Source organism: Zea mays, chromosome 4 (assembly GCF_902167145.1).
Source record: "Zea mays cultivar B73 chromosome 4, Zm-B73-REFERENCE-NAM-5.0, whole genome shotgun sequence".
In the NCBI taxonomy this organism is placed as follows: Eukaryota; Viridiplantae; Streptophyta; class Magnoliopsida; order Poales; family Poaceae; genus Zea; species Zea mays.
Window position 1 is genome coordinate 189813257 of NC_050099.1, and position 24623 is coordinate 189837879.

At 50.2% G+C, this 24623-nt stretch overlaps 1 protein-coding gene across 3 annotated transcripts in view; it reads left to right on the top strand.

Moving 5' to 3' along the window:
* The window catches only part of LOC100384203 (uncharacterized), a 130851-nt gene that overhangs the window by 70932 nt on the left and 35296 nt on the right, over positions 1 to 24623 (top strand). For 2 of the 3 annotated variants that reach the window (XR_004857613.1, XM_035967069.1), the window contains 4 exons: positions 4847 to 5076; positions 5455 to 5586; positions 5674 to 5822; positions 5971 to 6039. Coding sequence is in view for 1 of the 3 variants with exons in the window: in XM_035967069.1 (XP_035822962.1) it covers positions 5998 to 6039 (42 nt within the window). In the remaining 2 variants the exon portion in view is untranslated. Of the gene's footprint in view, positions 1 to 4846; positions 5077 to 5162; positions 5241 to 5454; positions 5587 to 5673; positions 5823 to 5970; positions 6040 to 24623 lie in introns of all 3 variants that reach the window. The other variant, XR_004857612.1, reaches the window with a different exon arrangement.

A 24623-nucleotide genomic window follows, 5' to 3' on the forward strand; every position in this document is an offset into this window, starting at 1 on the left:
GCGTCACCGGCCTGCCGTTCGTTGCCGCCACTGGGGGCCCATCCACATCCGCCGCGGGCCCGTTCGTCCACCACATCGCCGCAATCTACGGTCGAAGGCGCTCCCCCGTCCGCTCGCCACCACGCCACCGCCTCGCCCCTGTCCACTGCCGCGCCGCCGTCAGCTCGGCCCCGTCCGCGACGCCTGGCCGCTCCACCACTTCCGTCATGAGGGCGTTTTCTGCCTCCTCTGCTCCTCCTGCGTCATCCTCTACAGCCCGTCCGCCTTCTGCTCCGCCTGCCTCCACCTCCTCTTCTCCTGCCCCGCCGTTGCCGCCGCTCCCTAGGGCGACCCTGCCATCGCCCCGCCCGGCCCCACAACGCCCTGCTCCGCCTGCAGCGTCTCCGTTGCGCACCTGCGTCCCGGTGGAGCACCCAACGCCCTTCATCTGCCTCGTGCTCCCCTGCGACGAGGGCCTCTTCGAGCACGTCCTCCACCACCTCTCCTCCCCGTCCAAGTCCACCCGCTTCGTCACCCTCGAGGACCTCGAGTGCGGCGCCCTGTCCTGCGTCCACGGCATCTCCGTCGAGAAGGCCGTCTGTTGTGCGCGCTGCTCTGCCCATCGCGCGCACGACGACCATTTCCCTTCTGCCTGTCAGCCGCCGCGGGCTCGCCTCACCTGGCTTCCTGCTCATCGGCACCGCTTGGGCCGGCCTTGCCGCGAACCAGTTTCGGCCTCCACACATCCTCGCCCTATAGCAACACCTTTCCCCAAGCGTCATGCCGGCTGCTTGTCTCTGACCACTTCTCCGCTCTCTCATGGCTTCACCCCCTTTCGACGGGCTCACCGTGCGTGTCCTCCTCCACGATGGTCAGCTTGTCCAGGGGGCCTTCGTGGCCTTCGATCCCGCCATGAGCCCTGTCCTTTGTGACTGTGTTGAAATCCACCCCAAGGCCGGCCGTCACGTGCCCGGACCCCTTGTCTTCCCTCGTACAGTGATCGCCTCTTGGCAATCGAGCCCCCGTTGTGTCCCTCCCCTCCTAGTAACCACGTCAGAGCTCCTCCTCTGGCTCTCTCCGCGCAGCCTACGGCCTCCCCACTGTCTCCCTCTCCCACCGATTGGGTGGTCGACTCTGGGGCCTCCTTCCACACTACTCCCACAACTAGTTCGTTATTCCGCTCCCATCCACCACACCCCTCACATCCTTCCTCCATCGTCGTAGGCAACTGTTCCACTCTCCCGGTAACCTCAGTAGGTGCATCTGTTCTTCCAGGACCATTCTGCCTTAACGACGTCCTTGTTGCTCCCGGTCTGACTCATCCCCTCCTCTCGGTTCGTCGCTTCACTAGCGACAACCACTTCTCTATGGAGTTCGACCCCTGGGGTCTCACCATACTCCACCTTCCCACACATGTTGTGCTCGCTCGCTGTGACAGCTCTGGCCCCCTCTATTCTCTTCACTTGCCCTCCACTCCCCCTACCAGAGTAGCCTCATCTCCTGCACTTACTACTACCACCACATCACATGCTCTTGCTACTACCACCACCTCCTCCGCCATTTGGCATCGTCGCCTCGGGCACCCTGGACCTGACGTCATGTCCCAGCCACTCAGACATATCCTATACTCGGGGCTCTTCTGAGCACCTCTGTCATGCTTGTCAGCTCGGCTGTCACTCACGTCTTCCTTTTTCCACGTCCAGGGCTGTTTAGGCCTTTGATCTTGTCCACTGTGATCTCTGGACGTCTCCTGTCCTTAGCCTCTCCGGCTACAAATACTACCTGGTCATTCTGGACGACTAATCCCATTTTCTTTGGACTTTCCCCCTTCGGCTGAAGTCCGACACGTTTACCACCCTCACTCACTTCTTCGCCTGGGTATCCACCCAGTTCCGGCGCCCGGTCCGTGCACTGCAGTGCGACAACGGCCGCGAGTTCGACAACCACGCCTCTCGGTCATTCTTCCTCACCAGTGACATTCAGTTGCGACTCTCGTGCCCCTACACCTCCGCCCAGAACGACCGGGCAGAACGCATGATTCGCACCACCACCAACATGATCCGTTGTCTTCTCTTTCAGGCGTCTCTCCCTGCCAGCTACTGGGCAGAGGCCCTGCACACCGCCACCCACCTCCTCAACCGTCTTCCCTCCAAGGCGGTGAGCCACCCTACTCCCTACTTCGCCCTGTACGGCACAGCCCCCACCTACGACCACCTTCGCGTGTTCGGTTGTGCCTGCTACCCTAACATTTCCGCTACTGCCCCTCATAAGCTTTCTCCTCGCTCCACCCGCTGCCTCTTCCTTGGCTACTCCTCTGACCACAAGGGGTATCGGTGTCTAGACCTCGCCTCCCACCGCATCATCATCTCTCGTCACGTCGTCTTCGACGAGGATGTGTTTCCCCTTGCTGGCCCCTCCCCACCCACCGATCTCGACTCCCTCGTCGAGTCCGATCCGGTCTCCCCCTCCTCCCAGGCACCCCGCCTTGCGCCGTTACCTGCACCCGTGCGGCCTCGACGCTGCGGCTCGCGCCTATTCCCGCGCCACGCGCGGCCCCGTTGATCACGCCTGCGCCACGCGTGGCCCCATCAACCATGCCTGCGCCTATTCCCGCACCACGCGCGACCCCGTCGACCACGCCTGTGCCACGCGCGGCCCCGTCAACCCCTCCCGCACCACGCGCGACCCCGTCGACGCCCACGGCTCGCTTCGCCGACCTCGCGCTCGTCTACCACCGCCGCCGCCACATCACTACCTCGGCACCTGCTGACTCGGGCCCGTCGACGAGCCCGGTGTGCTTCGTCGACCCCACCGTCGTCTATCACTGCCGCGAGTCGGCCACGCCCGCAGCCCCTGACGTCCCGGCAGACCGCCCCGAGCCACCGGTGTACCACCCGGTCGCCATCCACCGTGACCCCGGGACGTCCACCCGATGGTGACCCGGCGCGCCGCCGGCATTCTTCGACCTGTCGACCGACTGATCTTGGTAGCTGATACGATTACCACTCCACCGGACGCTTCCCCGATCCCCTCCTCCGTTCGCACCGCTCTCGCCGACCCACACTGGCGACGCGCTATGGAGGAGTATGCGGCCCTCCTGGCCAATCACACCTGGGACCTGGTGCCGTGTCCACCAGGCACCAACGTGGTCACCGGCAAGTGGCTATTTCGCCACAAGCTTACCTCGGACGGATCCCTCGACCGCTACAAGGCTCGTTGGGTCCTTCGGGGCTTCACCCAACGCCCCGGAGTGGACTACGACGAGACCTTCAGCCCCGTCGTCAAGTTCGCCACTGTTCGCACCGTCCTCTCCCTCGCCCTCTCTCGGGACTGGGCTATCCATCAGCTCGACGTCAAGAATGCCTTCCTCCACAGCACTCTGACGGAGACTGTCTACTGCAGCAAGCCACCGGCTTCGTCGACGAAGCTCGTCCGGATCTGGTCTGCCGGCTGAACCACTCCCTCTACGGCCTCAAGCAGGCACCGTGGGCCTGGTACAGTCGCTTCGCTTCCTACTTGGCCTCCATCGGCTTCGTCGAGGCCAAGTCGGACACGTCCCTCTTCATCTACCGACGCGGCGACGACACCGTCTTCCTTCTCCTCTACGTCGACGACATTGTGCTCACGGCATCCACCGCCGACCTTCTACAACGCACGATCATCACCCTGCATCGGGAGTTCGCGATGAAGGACCTAGGGCCCCTCCACCACTTCCTCGGCATCACCGCCGAGTGCCGGCCCCAGGGTCTCTTCCTCCATCAGCGCCAGTACGCCATCGACATACTAGAGCGGGCTGGCATGTCCGACTGCAAGCCCTGCTCCACGCCTGTCGACACTCAAGCGAAGCTCTCAGAGGACGACAGGCCCCCGGTCGTCGATGCGACGTCCTACCGGAGCCTGACCGGCGCGCTCCAGTACCTCACCTTCTCCAGGCCTGACATCGCCTACGCCGTCCAGCAGGTTTGCCTGCATATGCACACCCCGCGGGAGCCTCATCTCACCGCTCTCAAGCGGATCCTGCGCTACCTCCGCGGCTCCCTCGACTACGGCCTCCTACTCCGATCATCCCCGACGTCGGAACTCGTGGTCTACACCGACGACGACTGGGCTGGCTGTCCAGACACGCGTCGATCCACCTCCGGTTACGTCGTGTTCCTGGGCACCAACCTCGTCTCATGGGCAGCCAAGCGGCAGCTCGTCGTCTCTCGCTCCAGTGCTGAGGCCGAGTACCGCGCCGTGGCCATCAGCGTGGCAGAGGCCTTCTGGCTGCGACAGCTCCTCCACGAGCTCCACAGTCCCCTCCAGCGCGCCACCCTCGTCTACTGTGACAACGTCAGCGCAGTCTACCTCTCCACTAATCCCGTGCAGCATCAGCGCACGAAGCACGTGGAGATGACCTGCACTTCGTCCGCGAGCGTGTCGCCGCCGGTGATGTTCGTGTTCTCAGCGTCCCCACCACGCTGCAGTTCGCCGACATCTTCACCAAGGGGTTACCGTCGAGTGTATTTTTAGACTTTCGCTCAAGTCTCAACATCTGTACAGGATAGAGTTGTGACTGCGGGGGGTGTTAGAATATCCGTTTAGGGTTTGGGGTTTTCCCCGTGTAATTACTATCTCACCTTTCTGTAATGGGCCTGACCCAGTTTACTCAAGTATATTAATACATCACCCAACCCCTGTTAGGGTTAGGGTTTTCTCTCATTCTACACTTTAAATAATTTTGGTATAATTAGATAATCTTGATTTTCATAAATTTTTCCTTTTTTCTAACATGCATCGTGAGAATTAATAATGGGTGTTTTAAACTAGTCTCCAAATAATGATAGTAAAAAGTATTACATAATGGACCATTTTCTCATTTATACAGCATACTCATCTGGGATCATAGACTGGGGTATTTGCTCGTCCAGAGCGCTTATCGTTCATCCAACCCAGCCATATTTGCTCTCTACCTGTGAAGAAATGAAGCTTTGGGACTGGGACGATGATTGGAAGTGCATACAAAAATTTGGTAGGGAACACACTGATTCCATACTTCAAGTGGCATTTAGCCCAAATGACAGTTTTGCCAGTGTTTCAAGTGATCACACAATAAAGGTTTGAGCCTCTCTCCCTTGTTTTGATTCTTATATTGAATTAACACAACATTCAAAATATACCAAGATGGTTTTCATCGTAACAAGGTGGTTTTTAATGGGGAACCTCCTTCCTTAGCAAGGCTGCAGAGAAGCTTCTTGGATGAATTAGTGTGTTGGGTTATGGTTGGTGCCAAAATGTAGTCCCCCCCCCCCCCCTCTGTTTATGCTTCTATTTAGCAGGTTTCGCTGCTTTGTAAGCCTTTTTACTCTTTATAAGATGCACAGTTCTCCTGCAAGTTCGATAAAGAAAATATACCAAGATAAGTGTAATTAATTTCCTTTGAAACAATGACTGTGCGATAGTGTGATTAATAAGCTATGCTTTGATGTACATCAGCTTTGGTGCCTGAAATCTCCCACATCAGAGTGTACTCTGCACGGCCATTCGGACAAAGTGAATTGCTTGGATTTCGTCACACATGATGGTCAGCAATATTTGATTAGTGGATCTCAAGACTGTACTGCCAAGGTATCGATGTTGTCTGTGTGTATAGACACATTATAGTTCCGCGCATAACAATTGCTACTGATCCATGCTATATTTTTGTCAAATGAGGCATGGGCCTTGAAGGAAAAGGAATGCGTCCAGACAATGGATGTTTTCATGTCGCCAGTTGTTTCTGTCATTTCCCTTCCGGACACTCCATATATAACTACAGGTTCAGCAGATGGCACTATTCATTTGTGGAGTTCTGCTAATTTCAGGTGACTAAAACCATAGTATGAAATTCTGTGAGATACTAGCAAACTATTTTAAATATACATCAGTGCCTATTTTATGTATATATAACTTATTTCTCATTTCTTCTTATCGAGAATTTGCCCATGAGACATATTAACCTTTTCTCCTTAGGCTTGAGAGAATACTTAGCCTTGGTTTATGTGGCCCTGTTTGGGATCTACGTTTGATTGGGCCAACGAGGTAATCTACATTATCCTGTGTTAACTTTTTTGACTTCCTAAAAACAATAGTCTTAGACAGACGAAAATATCAAATTAGCTGGATCAGACGCACCTTCTCTTTTATTCATTATTTCTGAACCATCAATGTTACAAAACTCTATAGCTGATGCTGAGCACTAGTGCAGAACTGAGCTACAATCCTGGTTGAAAACCCCTTTAGTCCCGATTTTTTAATCAGGACTGTATATCCAGGACTAAAGGTCCGGTCATTTAGTCCTTAGGCTAGGCAATCGGAACTAAAGGTGACCTTTAGTCTTGGAGGGGTCTCCAGCCCATGCATGGGGCGAATACTTTTAGTCCTGGTTGGTATTACTAATCAAGACTAAATGTCACTATTTTCTTTTCTTCCCTTTTCATTTTATCGTTTCTTTTCCATACAATTATTTTATTTCAAATAGTTTTTATACATATCATACCCTACTATTGAACGCCCATAAACTATACATATGTTTCAAAACAGGAATGGAACTAATTAATAAGACCTTGTATATTACAATAAGAACATTCTTGTTCATCAAGTCAATACAAACCATAATAATTAAAATCGTGTCGTACAAATCAGTTGTTCAAGCAATCAAAGTTCATGCAAACATAAGTAGACACCAAGTTTGATCATATTATATGATGTACTAGGCAAAGCGTAGCTCACTAATTTTGTATGATAGAATATCACCGATATAGAGTAACACATTAACTAGTGCACTTTCCCTTGCTTCACAAGTCGCGCTTGGTGAAGAACTCCCGTCGGCCGGTCATGTGATGAGTGGCGCCGGTGTCGAGACACCATCCTTCGATCATGTCTTTGTTGGAGCCGTCGCCGAGGAAAGCGCGTGCTTTCGACTCATCAAGGTGGAGGAGTGCCGCCGCGGCCGGTGCCGCTGGAGATAGCTCGATGCTTACGTATGCTAGGAGCAGAGCTTCCTCCTCCGCCTCCGCCTATGCAACGTTGGCCTGACCGCGCCGTGGCTGTCAGCAGTCCCTGGCCCAGTGGCCAAGGTTGCCACAGTTGTGGCAGCCGTAGTCTCGTGTCGGCTTCTTGTTACCGACGGCGCCGCCTTGGGCGCCTCCGCGGGCACCACCCTCAGCTTGTCCTCACGCTCCGGCCTGGTTGCCTCCACGCGCCTTGCGCGACTTGCCACGTTTGCGGCCCCGTGTCGAGGAGGACTCTCCCTTCTTCTTGTCCACCTGGCAGGCCTCCCACTGCTCTTGAGTGAGATGTAGCTTCCCACCAATGGTGATAGGCCCAGAGAGGGCATGTGGTTCGTCACCATCAACGACCTTGAGACGACATATCGCTTCTTCGATCGTGATCGTGGAGAGGTCTAGCAGAGACTCGATTGAGCGAGCGATCTGCTTATACTTCTCGGGGATGCAACGAAAGAGTTTCTCGACGTCTCTCTCCTCATCGTAGGTGTCGTCGCTGAACTGCACCATCTTCTGCAACAGAGTGTTGAGGCGGAGAGCAAAGTCATCAGCATCCTCACCTGGCTTGAAGGCCAGGTTCTCTCACTCCTTGCGAAGTGCTTGCAGTGTGGTCTTGAGGGCACGATCGCTGCCGATGCGGGTCGCAGCGATGGCGTCTCAGGCCTCCTTGTTAGTCTGCTTCTGAGAAAGCGAAAACTGCATCTCAATCGGGACTGCAGCAATGAGGGCATCTAGTGCACGTCGATCCTTGTAGTAGTCAACGTCGCCATATTGAACTGCTTCCCACATGTGGCGAACCTGAAGCCGTACCCTCATCATTGTGGCCCACTCGACGTAGTTGGTCCTGGTGAGGGTAGGCCACCCACCGCCGGGACCGATATCCCTGACAACGGCCTGGACCCCTCGGTGACCATGCTACCGATCCGGAGTGGGAGAGCCGCGCCGCCTGTAGAAGCCGTGATCTCCATCGACCCGGCCACCGCCACCAGGAGCACCGTTAGCGCGTCCGCGCCCATCAGGGCTATGGCCGCGCGCGTTCTCGCCCGGAGCGCCGTTGGCTCGTCTGTGCCTATCTGGGCTGCCACCGCGTGCGCCCCCATGGGGGTGTGCGACTGCCCACTGTGTCGTCTGCTCTTGTGTTGCCTCCCTTGCCAGCCTGAGCTAGTCGTTGGTGTTGCCGTCGCCGAAAACAGAATTGCTGGCGCTACTGCCGCGTAGAGCCTCGAGCTCTGCCACCGCTGCACGTGTAGCATCTGCCGCCTTCGCTGCTTCTACTTCCGCTCTTGCTGTTGCCAGTTTCGCCGCTGCTAGTCGTGCTGCTCTCATCGCTGTCGCTGCAGCCACTGCTGCTTCTCGCTCGCGTTCTTGTGCTGCGGCGACCTCGGCCTCCAGCTGGCGCCGCGCACTCGAAGTGACTGAGCGTAGGGACATGGTGTGCTAGTGAGGGATCGCTGCGTGTGGAAGAGGCTGTCTCAGACGAAAGGCTGCTCGTTCGAGCAGGAGAGGAAGCAACAGCTGGAGCTCTTGCTGCCGACTGAGTATGAGGAGAGGCGCGGGAAGGAGATGAGCAAGAGATGTTTAGGTTGCAGGATAACCTGCATCTGATACCAATTGTAAGTAATGGGACTCTTACTCTCATCGAGAGAATGACACTACGAGTTGCGGCAATTTTCGATTTGTTTCTCACACACTACTTAAATGCCATACCCTTAGAAGGGTTGGGGACACATATTTATAGCCCTATGGGCTACACTACACTATACTACATACTACACTACTCACTGCAGCACACAGGTGCTGACCTCTAGATGCTAAAGTACAGTCAAAAGACTGCTGCTACTGCTGTCCTACAACAGTTCAAAGAATGTTGCTGCTGCTGTCCTACAACAGTTGCTACTGCTGTCCTGCAGCAGAGATTCTGTGCGGACTGTACTCCACATCACAAAAACAGAGATGTTGTCCTCCACACGAAGACTACATGACTTATTCCATCAGGCTGCTCCTAGCCCTAATGGTTAGGGTCTGTGGTTTGGGGGGGTCGTTTTTCTTGTGGTTCCTTATGGATCTTTTTGTGTATGCCTGTTTCTGGCCTCTGTAAGGAGTGCATGTTCCCGGGGTCCTTTCTTGCCCCTTGTATTCTTTCTCTACTTAATATAATAGGGCGCAGTTCTCCTGCGCTTTTCGAGAAAAATGGCATCCTTTATCTTTTCTCTGGATGCCAGTTGTCTCATTCTTTCATATGTTGTAGCCCTTGTCTTGCTTCCAGTGTATATCTTTTGGCTTCCCATATGAAGCCTAGTAAGTAAATTTAATTTCAAATTGTGTATAAATAAAACTTCACCATTATTTTCAATCTAGAAACACACGATTTTCTCTAGTACTAAACTATGAAATGTGCTAGACGAGAAATGAAACATGAGATGTTGAAGTTGCTAACCTTTAGAACCCTAGAGTGAAAGGTGTCATCAACTCTTCACGAATCACCCATGAACTCATTCCACGGGCAAGAAGAGAGCTTCAAATGGCTTGGGTCATGGGAGAAAGAAAGCTAAGGAGATATATGGCATGGACATTTAATCTCAGTTGGTGGCTTCAACTAGGACTAAAGAGTATTAGTCTGTGGCCTAATTTTAGCCAGGACCAAAGATAAAAATACTCTATTTCTAGCTCACCTACTTGACTAGGAAATACTCGGTTCCAAAATAATTGTAAATTGGGAAGGTGCATAGGGGTGTTTTAGATGAGTTGGCGTGCTGGGTGCTAGCTGGAGCCAAAAATCTCGGAAGCTTAAGCCTAATTGAGGCCCTTAGTGTGGTCGGTGAAAGTTATGATACAATCATGTAATAGTTCTAAGGGGTGTGTGTGCTTTTCGGGAGATTCTTGCATAGCAGGTTCTGTCTCTCGTTTTGTAATACCTTTCGTCTCTCTTTCCCTCTAATATATAAAGATGTGTAGCTCTCATGCGCGTTCGAGAGAAAAATTGCACATCTCGCTTTTGTTTTTTTCTCGAACGCGCAGGAGAACTGCGCATCATTATATTAAGAGAGGAAGGTCCAAAGTGGACCAAAATACAACGCCCTGAGGGCAGAAAAAAACAAAATAAACCAAGACCTAACACCCAAGCCTCCTCTCCAACACCCAAGTAGGTGAAACAAAGGAGAGGGCTGGCAGGCCCTACTAGACCCTATTTAAGGTGACAATAAGCCCCAGACTGTCTAAATGCTTTGCTCCCGCCTTATTCCAACTGTTCAATTCATCTAAAAACAACCTTTTAATCGAGCTAATGGAAGGGCTCACTCCATCAAAAACAGCCTTATTACGAGTGAGCCATAAGCACCAAGCCCCAAGAACTATGACACTATTGAAACCCTTCCTCTTGCACCTTTGCACTTTGTTAAGAGCTTTCCCCCACCACTCAGCAAAGGATTGTTCAGCAACAAACGGAGTGAGGTCACCAAGCCCGATGGACGACAAAATGAGATGCCAAAATTGCCTAGTAAAACTGCAGGTGCAGAGGATATGCTGCTGGACTGTTTCCTGCTCTTGATCACATAGGGTACAACACACCGGGTATTGCAATCCTCTCCTTTGGAGCCTATCAGCAGTCCAACATTTATTCCTTATTACTAACCAAAGTAAAAACTTGCATTTAGAGGGAGCCCAAGTCTTCCACAATCTTTTCCATGTGTTCGAACCAAAAATGAGCAAGCGGACGGTCCGGCCCTTAGGCCGGACGGTCCGCGGTCCGGACGGTCCGCGCCTGTGGGCCGGACGGTCCGCGCGTGCGCAGAATAGATTAGGGTTCCGAGTTTTGTGCTACGGTTGTTAGCTATATTCGCGGGATTAGCTCGGAATCAGTTGTGTAAAGGGTCCAGCCCCCCTCCTCTATAAATAGAGAGGTCTACGGCCGATTTGTAATCATCAACAATCGAATCAATACAACTTCTATTCGCATTTATTTCCAGTACAATTAGGAGTAGTTCTAGTCTAGTTCTAGTTTAGCCTCTCGATCCCCAAATTCTTCGCCTCTCTTCGACTCTACGCCGATTAGAGGAGTCTAGGTCGGCCGGCCCGAGCCTAGACAACCCCTAGGATCTCTCCTCCCCGACGGGGTCCCTCCCAGGAGCGAGATCCAGGCGCCGCCGGCGATCTTCCGCCGCCCCTGCGCACGCGTGGACCGTCCGGCCCCAAGGCGCGGGCCGTCAGGCAGGAAACCCTAGCCCCTGTGCCAGGTCGCGGACCGTCCGGCCCCAGGCCGCGGACCGTCCGCGCCTGAACAGAGAGCACCGCCACTAGTTCTTCTTGAGTATTTGGCGCCTCCGAAAAAGCGTCAACATACTTTTTGGCGACTCCGCTGGGGAAGACATATCTAAGCTCATCAAATCGGCCCTCAATGGCCGGTTCAAGGGATAGCTCTGATATTTCTCCAAGCAACATCATAGAGCCGACTTGGGAAACCTTGCCAGCTGACGAGCAGCTCCAGTTCGAGGAGCACAAGGAGCGGATGATACAGGAGGCGAAAGCAAAGTTCTTGGCCAACTTCAAAGTGGACAGGAACAACAAGGTCGTCCGACATCGGGCGACGGATCCGGCTTCGCTCCAACCCACGCCAGATATCCCCAATGTAAGTAATACCAACGATCTGCAATCTCTTAGAAATTATGTAGAAGATCAGCGTGAACAAATGCAGAACATCATAGGGGGTATGCAAAGCGATCTTAAGAGACTAGTACGTGCATTTGATAAATCTAGTACCGCAAATTTTCCTTCGCACGAGGTTGAGTTAGGAGATAACGCGTGTAACACATCGGCTACAGGTTGTCACGACCAGTCACAACCCCTTTATGGGATGCCGATGGACACATACCCTAATCAACCGCAAATCGGCAGCAAACCAGCCGATCTGCACATGCCCGGACCGTCCGCACGTGAGCGCGGACCGTCCGGGCCAGCAACAGTCGGGCCTATTTTTAATGAGTTACCTAGATATGCGCCCGAGCCACCACACACGGCACAGAACCTAAACTACCCAGTCGGACCGTCCGCGTACAACAACGGACGGTCCGCACATAATCACGGACGGTCCGGGCCAATGTCCGGACAGTCCGCACATGACCTTTTTGAGGAGGATTGTTACCGGAATCCTCACCCGTCCCAGCAGCACTTCCCATCGCACTATACAATGCATCAACCCATTAATTCAAGATCCAGAGCCCAGGAAAGCTTTCCGGCCCCACCCAGGGGGCCGGAAAGAAACGATCAAACCTATGACCCATATAGGGCAAATGAAAATGCACCACGTAACTCAAACCAATGGGGGGAAAGACAGCATGCTAATATCCAGCCAACCCCACCTATGTTTGACCAGAGAGCCGGTGGTCTCGCACCGGCTGCCATTGATATAGTAAGGGAAGAAATAGCCGGGGCGTTCCGAGATAAGCTCGGAGTAAGCATGGTCCCTGGGGGGCAATCATATCGGAAACCTTATGACAGCCGATTTGATCACCACCCATACCCACAGGGAACCAGGATACCCGAATTCGCAAAGTTTTCGGGTGATCAAGGGAAAAACACACGCGAACATATAGGCCAGTTCTTAGCACAATTGGGAGGATTGGCCGACACAGAGGCATTTCGCGTACGTTTATTTTCATTATCGCTAACAGGAACCGCGTTTGCATGGTATGCCACTTTGCCTCCTAATTCCATTTCATCATGGGGGGATCTAGAACAAAAATTTCATGATCATTTTTTCTCCGGTGATTATGAATTGGATTTGGTAGATTTAGTGTCATTGCGACAGACAAAAGACGAATCGGTTAATGATTACATCCGGAGATTCCGCGATACAAGAAACCGATGCTTTCAAATTCATTTAGCAGAAAAACAGCTAGTAGGATTAGCCTTTAATGGTCTACGATATTATTTAAAAGAGAGATTAGAAGGCATCCAATTTTTTACACTAGCACAGTTACACCAGAGGGCTTTGGCTTGCGAAAGCCGGAGCAAAGAAACTGCTAAAACAATGCGTCACAACGTACATATAGTAGAATGCGACCAAAGTAGCTCAGATGACGAATTAGCCGAAGTATATGCTGCTGAAATGGTGTGGCCAAAACAGGCCAAATCTTCGGCTTGTTCCTCCTTGCAGCCGGTTCAAAAGAAACAGTAAGAGGAGGTTAAGTTTACGTTTAATGTTGGTAAGTGTGATAAAATATTTGACGAATTACTCAAAAATGGCAATATTAAAATAAATCACACTGTTCCATCCGCCGACGAGCTAAAACGTCGTGCATACTGCAAGTGGCATAACTCATTTTCTCATGCCACTAATGATTGTAATGTATTCCGACGACAGATTCAATCGGCCATTAATGAGGGACGATTGAAATTTCAGGAAATGCAGGTGGATACAGAGCCCTTTCCAATGAACGTGATCGACTTTGAGGGCAAGAAAGTCCTGGTTCGGCCAAACACGGCCGATAAAAGCAAAGGCAAAGAGGCAATTATCGGCAATTCTAAAAAGGCCGATGAGGATCATAAAGTTTCTTGCAGAAAAGTGGTAGCCGAGAAGACTCCCGATGGAGGGGAGACCCTAAAGGTGACCATCACAGCCTCCAGCACTGGGGGGCAAGCGCAGACAGGGAGACAGATGCAGGAACCCGTGCTGCGTATCCCGGACGGTCCGACACGTAGGCGCGGACGGTCCGGGACCCCACCGGACGGTCCGGAGAGCTCCGGCGGACGGTCCGGCCGTACTCAGGACTCGCAGCGACCACGTACCTTCAAACCACGACGACCAGAGATAGGTACGTGGAAAACAAATACATTTAAAGCAGCTGGTCGGCTGATCAAGCCTGGCCCAACTTTCGATCAATTGTTGTCTAAATATGTGAAAAAGAAGGCCGGCCCCAGTGACCGGCCACCGAAGCGACCCCGCTCACCCATTCATGAGCAACGTTAGGTCAGGCCGATTGGACCACCTCACCAATCGGAAGAAATGAAAGGTCCTATTGTACAATTGAGACCTAACATGCCGACATGGACCCCTCCACCTCCTTATCCATCTATGCCATATCCATACACATACTTACCTCCACCATATGTCCCAAATCAAATGTGGGGCATGCCACCATATCCATTTGGAATGCCACAGTACCCCGCCTGGGGGGCACCCCAAACGTCCGTTTTTGATAGGTTGGCGCCACCAGTGCAAGACCGATTGAGCGCTGCTGAATCAGGTCACCAGGCACAGGCCCAACAAGATTACCGGACTACTCGGCCTCCTAGGCCGACCAATCCGGCAGAGGGGCATATGCCTGTAGCAAATCAAAGAACAACAAAAAAGGACATCATCAAAATAGGCACCGCAGATGTTGTCATACAGGGAGACAATAAAGGACCGATGATTTTCGGCGAATCGGCCAACACAACCGAAAAGGATACGGCTACCATCAAAACAGCCGATCCAAAATACTCCATGCCTCGATGGTGCTCAGCGGGATTGACACGATCCCAAAAGAGAAAATTACAGCGCCTAAGAGCAAAGGAGAGCCAGGAGAAGGAGGCGGAAAAGACATTTAATGACACACATCCATTATACCCGCCACCGCAAAAGAAATGGAGACCGAAGGCCGTTGAGAAAAAACAAACGGCCACAGAAATAGAAAGTCAATCTGCACCAAGCGCGGACCGTCCGGCCCCTACGCGCGGACCGTCCGCCGTTCACCAGGAAGTCTTTGGACAACCTGCACCAGGCGCGGACCGTCCGGCCACCGCACGCGGACCGTCCGCCGTTCACCAGGAAGCCTCCACCGACACGACAACATCAATGGAAGAGGACGACCTGCTGGGAGAAGACCTGGTCGACTACGAGGCTTCTCCAGAACACCCAGGTATGGATGTAAATATTATTACATTTTCTGCCGATTGTACTATTATCGGCGACGATGAACCTGTTGTTTCCCAGTTTGATTTTGGTCCTAAAGAAGCCGCCTTTACTAAACCAAAAGAATCGGTAAATCATTTAAAGCCGCTCTTCGTGCGCGGCCACATTGATGGGATACCGATTGCTAAGATGTTGGTAGATGGAGGGGCGGCTGTAAATCTAATGCCTTATTCATTATACAGAAAATTAGGTAAACAAGATGACGAACTTGTCAAGACCAACATGACCCTCAGCGGTGTTGGGACTGATAGTTCGATCAAAGCCAGGGGAGTCACGTCCGTTGAATTAACCATCGGGACTAAGACCCTTGCTGCTGCATTCTTCGTCGCTGATGTAGAAGGAAATTACAGTTTAATCCTAGGCAGAGATTGGATTCACGCCAATCAATGTATACCTTCTACATTACATCAAATGCTGATACAATGGGTAGGCGATGACATAGAACAAGTACATGCTGATGTATCGGCCTGCATCGCTGTGGCTGATGCCCCTGTACTCTGGACTTATGAGACTGCTACATGTCTCACAGGAGTAGACTTTTCTGATTATCAATTCATAAGTATAGATAAGAAAGGTTTCATTCCTGTAATGCTAGAGCCGATGGAGAATCGGCTAAATCCTAAATAAAGTTAAATGATGAATACACACAAAGTTCATGAGTCTTTGGTCACGGACAGTTCGGCCGCCAAGGCCGGATGGTCTGGTCTTTCACAAAAGAGTTCGGACTTTAAGACCGAACATCTACCACAGCGAAAAGACAGTATTACGGATGATCCGGTCCACGAGACCGGAAAGTCCGCAATCACACAAAGATCATCTGATTCCTCTGTGGGGGACATGATAGAGGAATTCAGAGATCTTGATAAACTAGGACAGGGGTTTACATCGGCCGATCCTTTGGAGGAAATTGACATAGGAGATGGTAAAACTCCAAGGCCGACTTTTGTAAACAAGACCCTGGAGACCGATTCTAGAAATGAGATGATCGGTCTATTGAAGGAATATTCAGATTGTTTTGCTTGGAATTACACTGAAATGCCTGGACTAAGCCGAGAAATTGTCGAACATCGGCTGCCTATTAAGCCTGGTTTCAGACCTTTCAAGCAGAAAGCTAGAACATTTCGTCCAGATCTTCTCCCACGAATTAAGGACGAAATCCACCGGCTACTAGAAGCTAATTTTATTAGACCTTGCAGATACGCAGAGTGGGTCTCCAATATTGTGCCGGTGGAGAAGAAGGAGTCAGGTAAGCTTAGAGTATGCATTGATTTTCGTAATTTAAATAAAGCAACTCCTAAAGATGAATATCCCATAGCCGACACATTAATCAATAATGCATCAGGAAATAGAATTATTAGCTTCCTTGATGGTAATGCCGGATATAATCAGATTTTCATGGCCGAAGAAGATGCGTCTAAAACGGCCTTTATATGTCCAGGCTTCATTGGTTTATTTGAATGGGTTGTCATGACATTCGGTCTTAAAAATGCTGGTGCTACTTATCAGAGGGCTATGAATCTGATCTTCCATGAGTTGTTAGGAAACACTGTGGAAGTCTACATTGATGATATTGTAGTCAAATCGGCTGAGTTTAGTTCTCATATAGCTGATTTGCGCAAAGCCTTTGATAAAATGCGTCGGTATGGTTTAAAAATGAACCCACGTAAATGTGCTTTTGGAGTGTCGGCTGGTAAGTTTTTAGGATTTGTCATCCATGAACATGGTATAGAAATAGACCCTGACCGAATCAAGTCTATTCGGAATGTGGGGCCTCCGACGTGTAAGGTCGAAGTGCAGAGGTTTCTCGGCAAGGTGAATTATTTACGAAGGTTTATTTCTAACTTAGCCGGGAAGATTGATGCCTTCACCCCTATCCTTCAGCTTAAAAATGATGCTGAATTCACTTGGGGGGCAGAGCAGCAGGAAGCATTTGATCTCATTAAAAAATACTTGTCTTCGGCTCCCGTGTTAAAAGCACCACAAGTGGGAGCACCATTCAGATTATACATTGCAGCTGAAGACAAGGTTATTGGGGCTGTTCTGACACAAGAAACTGAGGGGAAGGAGCATGTGGTGACATATCTAAGCCGAAGGTTGGTGGATGCTGAAACAAGGTACACTTTTATTGAAAAGTTATGCTTATGCTTGTTTTATGCATGCACCAAATGTAGATGTTATTTACTGTCTAGTCATTGCACTGTTTCTGGTCAAGCCGATGTAATCAAGTACATGTTGCATAACCCAATTATGAGTGGTAGAATTGGTAAGTGGGCTTATGCACTCATAGAATATGACTTGGCTTATGAACCATTGAAATCTATGAAAGGCCAAGTCGTAGCGGATTTTATTGTAGAACATCGGGTTAATGATATTCATGAACTAGACATATCATACCTCACTATTACTCCTTGGACTTTATATTTTGATGGATCGGTTTGCAATGAAGGGCAAGGAATTGGCATTGTGCTTGTTTCACCAAGTAATGTCTCCTTTGACTTCTCTAGCCGATTGAAAACGTATTGCACTAATAATCAAGCCGAATATGAGGCCCTCCTATTCGGTTTAGAACTTTTAAATGGTATGGGAGTAAAACATGTGGAGGTATTTGGTGATTCTCAGCTGGTTGTCCAACAAGTGTTAGAAGAATATCAATGCCTTGATGGTACTCTAAATAGCTATCTTGAGAAATGTTGGAGCATAATCCATTCTTTTGACGAATTCAGTATTCGGCATATCTCTAGAGTTGAGAATCATAAAGCTAACGACTTGGCACAAGATGCATCGGGTTATCGGATAAAGATAGGGAAATTTCACAAAACTGAAAATCTGATAACCAGTGCAGAGCCAAATTCCCAGGTCGCGGACCGTCCGCGTGTTGACGCCGGACCGTCCGAGGTTACCAGAAAGGTTCTCTTAATTGATTCGGCTGACAATGAAGCCGATGCAAGTGATTGGAGGACACCTATACTTAATTATTTGCAAAATCCCAATATCAGGACAGATAAGAACATTCGGCGAACAGCTTTCAAGTATGTTTTGATGAGTGATGAACTTTACCGCCGAACGGTTAATGATGTCCTGCTTAAGTGCTTGGGCCCAGATGATGCTATATTAGCCATGGCCGAAGTACATGAAGGAATTTGTGGTACCCATCAATCAGCTCCAAAGATGAAGTGGTTGTTGCGAAGGTCTGGTTTTTATTGGCCTAGTATGACAGCTGATTGTTTCAAGTACTACAAGGGGTGCCAAGTGTGTCAAAAATTCGGCGACCTACAGTTGGTCCCTGCAGCCGAATTACATCCTATCATCAAGCCTTGGCCATTCAGAGGATGGGGATTAGACTTTATTGGAGAAATTCATCCTTCATCATCAAAGGGGCATCGGTTTGTGTTAGTTGCCACTGACTATTTCACCAAATGGACTGAAGCCGTTGCTCTAAAGAACATGATGCACAAAGAGGTAATTGAGTTCATAACTGAGCATATTATTCATAGATTCGGTATTCCCCATACCTTGACTACAGATCAAGGTACTTCTTTTATGTCAAAGGAGGTACGTGAATTTGCTGAATTATACAGAATTAAGCTGCTTAATTCGTCTCTATATTATGCTCAGGCCAATAGGCAGGCCGAGTCTAGTAATAGGACATTGATTAATTTGATAAAGAAGAAGGTATCTGATAATCCTAAACATTGGCATAAGATTTTGTCTGAAGCTTTATGGGCTCATAGAATATCTAAACATAGTGCTACTAAAGTATCTCCTTTTGAGCTTGTCTATGGGCAGGAAGCAGTGTTACCTGTGGAAATAAGTTTGAATGCTGTCAGGTTTGCCAGACAAAATGATCTAACTGCTGCTGATTATTATAATTCAATGATGGATAATATTGATGAGGTGACCGATAAGAGGATGATAGCTTTGGGAGCGATAGAAAAGGACAAGATCATGGTAGCCAGGGCCTACAATAAGAAGGTCAAAGCAAAGTCATTTCAAGTAGGGGATCTGGTGTGGAAGACCATCTTGCCTCTAAGGAATAAAGACCGGAAGTTTGGAAAGTGGTCGCCAAGCTGGGAGGGTCCTTATAAAGTAAAACAGGTAATGTCTGGTAACGCCTATTTGCTACAAACATTACAAGGCAAGGATTTATCAAAGCCTTTGAATGGGCGTTTCCTCAAACAGTACCATCCTAGTATGTGGCAAGATGCCTAAGAGAACCGATGTGATCACATCGAGTTAGTTGCTTTTGGTTCGCCCAGCTCCACCAAAAGGCAGGGGGGCATATGTTCGAACCAAAAATGAGCAAGCGGACGGTCCGGCCCTTAGGCCGGACGGTCCGCGGTCCGGACGGTCCGCGCCTGTGGGCCGGACGGTCCGCGCGTGCGCAGAATAGATTAGGGTTCCGAGTTTTGTGCTACGGTTGTTAGCTATATTCGCGGGATTAGCTCGGAATCAGTTGTGTAAAGGGTCCAGCCCCCCTCCTCTATAAATAGAGAGGTCTACGGCCGATTTGTAATCATCAACAATCGAATCAATACAACTTCTATTCGCATTTATTTCCAGTACAATTAGGAGTAGTTCTAGTCTAGTTCTAGTTTAGCCTCTCGATCCCCAAATTCTTCGCCTCTCTTCGACTCTACGCCGATTAGAGGAGTCTAGGTCGGCCGGCCCGAGCCTAGACAACCCCTAGGATCTCTCCTCCCCGACGGGGTCCCTCCCGGGAGCGAGATCCAGGCGCCGCCGGCGATCTTCCGCCGCCCCTGCGCACGCGCGGACCGTCCGGCCCCAGGGCGCGGACCGTCCGGCCGTCAGGCAGGAAACCCTAGCCCCTGTGCCAGGTCGCGGACCGTCCGGCCCCAGGCCGCGGACCGTCCGCGCCTGAACAGAGAGCACCGCCGCTGGTTCTTCTTGAGTATTTGGCGCCTCCGAAAAAGCGTCAACACCATGGCTCAAAGGAGATGGACCCCATGAAGAAGGCTCTGTAGCAAGACCTTGAAGAGAACTGCCCAAAAGCAGTGTGCATCCAAACAAGCCTGTCCACCTCCTGTGAAAGCGTTACCTCCCCAAGAACATCCCATAACTTCAAGTTCTGCTGCAGCCCAACCAGAGAAAGATGACTCCCAATATCACTAACCCACTGCCAATTATCCATAGCCTGAGCTACGGTCCTGGTAGAGATGACTCTACTGTCCACCAAACAGACAACGTCTGGTGCAATATCTTAGATAGCATTCCCATTCAACCATTTATCTAACCAAAATAGAGTACTGGTCCCATCCCCGACCACAGTTAAAACCGAAAGATTAAAGAACTGTCTGACCTGCTGCTGAATAGGAAGATTCATCCCATGCCATGGTCTGGATGGATCAGTTTTTTGCAGCCATAACCATTTAGCCTGTATAGCCCAACTTTTGAATTGTAAATTAGAAACTCCAAGGCCACCAAATTTTATAGGCCTTGTAACTATCTCCCAAGGAACAAGACAGCTTCCACCGTTAAAATTCTTCCTTCCTTTCCATAGAAACCAAGTAACTATCTCGCTTTTGTTTTGAGAAGTCAAAGTTTTTTAAGCTTAACTAAATTACTATATGTAACAACAATGGTTTGGAGATATACCATGGGTCCAACTGATTTGGAGAAATAGATACAACAATGGTTCGCTCCCTCCAGATGGCAACAATGGTTCATTCTGGTGGAAAGATGTTCTGAAGAACCTTCCGGTATTCCTTGAAATATCCAATATCAAAACAGGCGATGGAACCACAATCCATCTATGGCATGACAGATGGAAGGGCACCCCATTATGTGACAAGTTCCTAGAATTGTTCTCTTACTCAGTGAATACAAACATAACCCTAAACCAGGCAAAGATGGTGCCCATGATTGAGGATCTGTTCCATCTGCTGCTATCGGCCCCCGCATATGGGCAAATGCTTCTCCTGGTCACAATGCTTCATGAAATGGAACTATCAGACATGTCGGACAAATGGACGTGCGCTAACAACACAGACACATACTCGTCCCAGAGGGGTTACAAACTTATTCACAAAACCCCGAAAGTCTCGGATACCTTTGCCCTGATTTGTAGAACAAAATGTCAGAAAGAAGAAACCTGGAATCATCTCTTCCTACGTTGCAGTTTTGCCAAAAGATGCTGGGAAATTGTGGGAATCACGCCAACACGCTCGACTAACCCCCACCTAGCGGTTAGAGGAATGAGGGAATCTTGCACAACCATGGTCCATGGAGACAATTATCACCATGATGTGGTGCATTTGGAGGTGCAGAAATGGTTGGACCTTTGAAAACACCCCTCCCACTATCCAGGGGTGCAAAATATCTTTGCTCAAGAAATGACCCTCAACAGCTATAGAATGAGTGCAACGATGGCAGACAATGTTAGACAATGGATTCAATCATTGTAATTTTTCAAATATGTAATATGTAAAGCAATCATATGAAGCAAATAAAATGAATACTATAGGAGATTCCTAAAGTAGATTTATTAAAAAAACTATGTATAACAACAAATATTAATATTTATGATGTGTAATAAGTATTTGCAGATTAATCGTGTCGCTGTCATATATTTTGGTAATAAACTTATTTGGAGATATAAATTTTGATACTATTTTCTATAAAGTTAGTCAAGGTGAAAAATGTTTAACTTCTTGAGAAGCGACATGTATAGTCATTTTGGGAAAGTGGGTGGCCTTCCCCCTCCCAACGCCTCGTTTCCTCCCTCCACTGGCCTCTCGCCGGCTCTTATTCCAAGACCGGCGACCACTCCTCTACCTTCCCCGGTGTCGGAGGCTTCTCCCCTTGGTGTTCAACGTGGTGAAAGATCGAAGGAGCAGCGCTGGCAGGAGGACGGCGGTGTTGGTGCCTCCTCTGCTGCGTCACTGGTCCAGGAAGGCGTGGTTAGGAAATTCTATAAGGAGGCCCTGTTTTCATCCAAGCCTGCAGCTTCCAGGGATGATGATGGATGGATGAGGGTGGTTCGTCGTCGTTCGAGCACCTTGAAGCCCCTCCCCAGACCAGTCCCGGTGGATTTGCGTGGGAGATGCTTCAACTGTTTCTCTTCTAAGCATCGTGCGCGGAGTGCCGAAATCGCGTGTGGTGCTTCTTCTGCCGGCTGTCGGGGCACCGTGTGGGCGTGTGCCCGCGCCGGCGGACGACCCCTTCCATCCCCGGGCGCATTTTGGTGTGGCGGTCTGTGACTAAGAAGACTTCGGAAGAGATAGGTTCCGGTCTGGGTATGGCTGGTGGTCAGGTGGCCGGGTCTGGTCCTGCTGCTGGTGAAGGTACGAAGAAGAGAACTCGTCGTGGTCAGAGGAAGAGGAAGACAGGCGCTGGGGGCCGGTTGACTCCTTCGCCTGCCTTCGACCTGGCTAGGCCAGGGTGCTTTGTCGGGCGATGTGGAAGAATTGATCGGGCTGAGGAGGAGCTCCGTCGTGCACTGATCGTCAGTGTTGTCGGACAGGAAGGTTCTGGCTGTGCTGCGGAGGTGCGTGATGCAATCGCCTCGAGGTTTTTCCTTGAAGCAGGGTCGCTGCGCCTACGTCGTGCTACGCCAAATTCTTTCCTCGTCCTCTTCCCCTCAGTCTCCTTGGCTGATCGGGTGGTCGATGGGGGGCAATCACTTCATGCCCCTCCACTCAGGTTACACATTCGAAGGTGGTCTCGTCAGGCTTTCGCTATTGGAAGTGGTCGGCCGCTGGTGCCCATTGGCGTTGAGCTACGTGGAATTCCTACGCATCTCTAGGAGATTGAGTCTGCGGAGGCTGTGCTTGGTGCTTTCTGTATGATTCATGGACTGTTATCCGACTCAGTCGCGGAGGAAGACGTGTCTATTCTCAGACTTAAGGTCTGGTGCCGTTCACCTGAGCTTCTACCGGCGATTGTGGATCTCCATGCTAAAGAGCCGATTGTCTTTGGAGAGGATGAGAGTTGGACTCCTCGCACGTTGGTGTTCCCTGTTTCGGTGGTGGTTCTTCGTTCGGATAGAAATTCAGCTTCCGGTGAGGATTTTCCCTCGCCACCCCCTTCGGGCTTCGCCGACGAAGACAGTGATCATGAACATCATTAGCGGCGGCCGAGGCGGCTGGAGCACACTGCGCCATCTACTCGGGTTCCGATTCATTTGTGACTGGGGCAACGCTCTCTTTTTGGACAGGTGGATAACTGTCTCAAGTCTGATCAGGTTGTTGACCCGGATATGGTGGAGGTTGGATCAGTTGATGCCCCGGCTCTCCCGGTAGCTTCGTTTGAGGAGCTGGAGGCGTTTGGTCACCCTCCAGTTTTGGCGATGGATATGGCAGTGGACTTGGGATCAGTTGATACCTCGGCTCTACCAATAGTTTCGGTTGAGGAGCTGGAGGCGCTTGGCCACCCTTCAGTTTTGGCGTTGGAGCTGGCATTGGACTTGGGAGTCAGTTTTCGATAGTAGCCCATGCTCGAAGGGTCCTTTGGAGGTGGTCCATGTGAACGATTTGGAGGAGGATATCTCAGCTGGGCAGCATGGATCCGAGTGCTCTCGTTTGGTGGCTGGTGGTATTTCTGTTATTGGCTCTGCCAGGGCGAGAAGGCTTGGTTCTTGTCAGTCATCCGGGGCATATAGATGGAAATCTAAGCCACCTGTGTTTAAAGTATATTCAAGAAGAAGATTGTCTCAGGTTCAGCTTGTCCAAGAAGACCTTTTGTTGCAATCTGTGGTGGAAATGATTCTACCTTTGGAAGAGTTCAAGTCTGCGGTCACTAAGCCTTCTGATGGCCTGTTACCACCCCCGCCCACCCAAAGTACCAAAAGAAGAAAAAAGGCAATGCCAAGTGATTTTCGACCAAGGAGAAGTAGGAGAGTGGCCAAATTCCCTCCGGAGTTGGGTTCAAATTCGGCTGCTCAAGTGTGCAGACATCTGGGATTTTGTGATGACATTGAGAATATTTCTCTCCAAGATGCCAGCAATTATGCAAAATTAATTGATACCGGGCTTTCGAGTGCGCACATCGCTGCTTTGGCGGCTTTGTGGGGCAACGATGGTAGTGGTAGTTTCTGTTTTCAATGGAGAATAACTGTTTTCTTATTTGGAATGTAAGGGGCCTCAATGATCGTGCCAAGAGGGGCTCGGTCAAAACTCTGGTTCTTGATATCAAGCCTTCCATTGTTTGTCTCCAGGAGACCAAATTGTGTCCTATCTTGGACTTTGATATTCTGTCTATTCTTGGGTCTGGTTTCAGTAATTTTGTTTCTAGTTCCGCCAAGGGACTAGAGGAGTGTTAATTGCTTGGTGTGACGGGTCTTTTGTCTCTGTGGCTTTGGTCGTGAATAATTTCTCTGTCTTTGTCCAATTTCTGGAGGAGTCTGGTTCTTGCTGGTGGTTCACAGGTGTGTATGGACCTCATCAGGATAATCTTTTTTTTCGAAAACGCAGGAGAGCTGCAAATCATTATATTAAGAAGAATAGGTGAGGTAAAAAGGGGAAACCTCTTACAATTCCGCACAAACCCACAAACACTAGATGATAGTTAGAAATACAACAATAGTATGAACAACTAGACCCATGACCATGGAAACCCAAAAACAAAAGGTCACCGATTAGTGCGTGAAAGTCGCCTAGAGGGGGGGTGAATAGGGCGAAACTGAAATTCTCAAAAATAATCACAACTACAAGCCG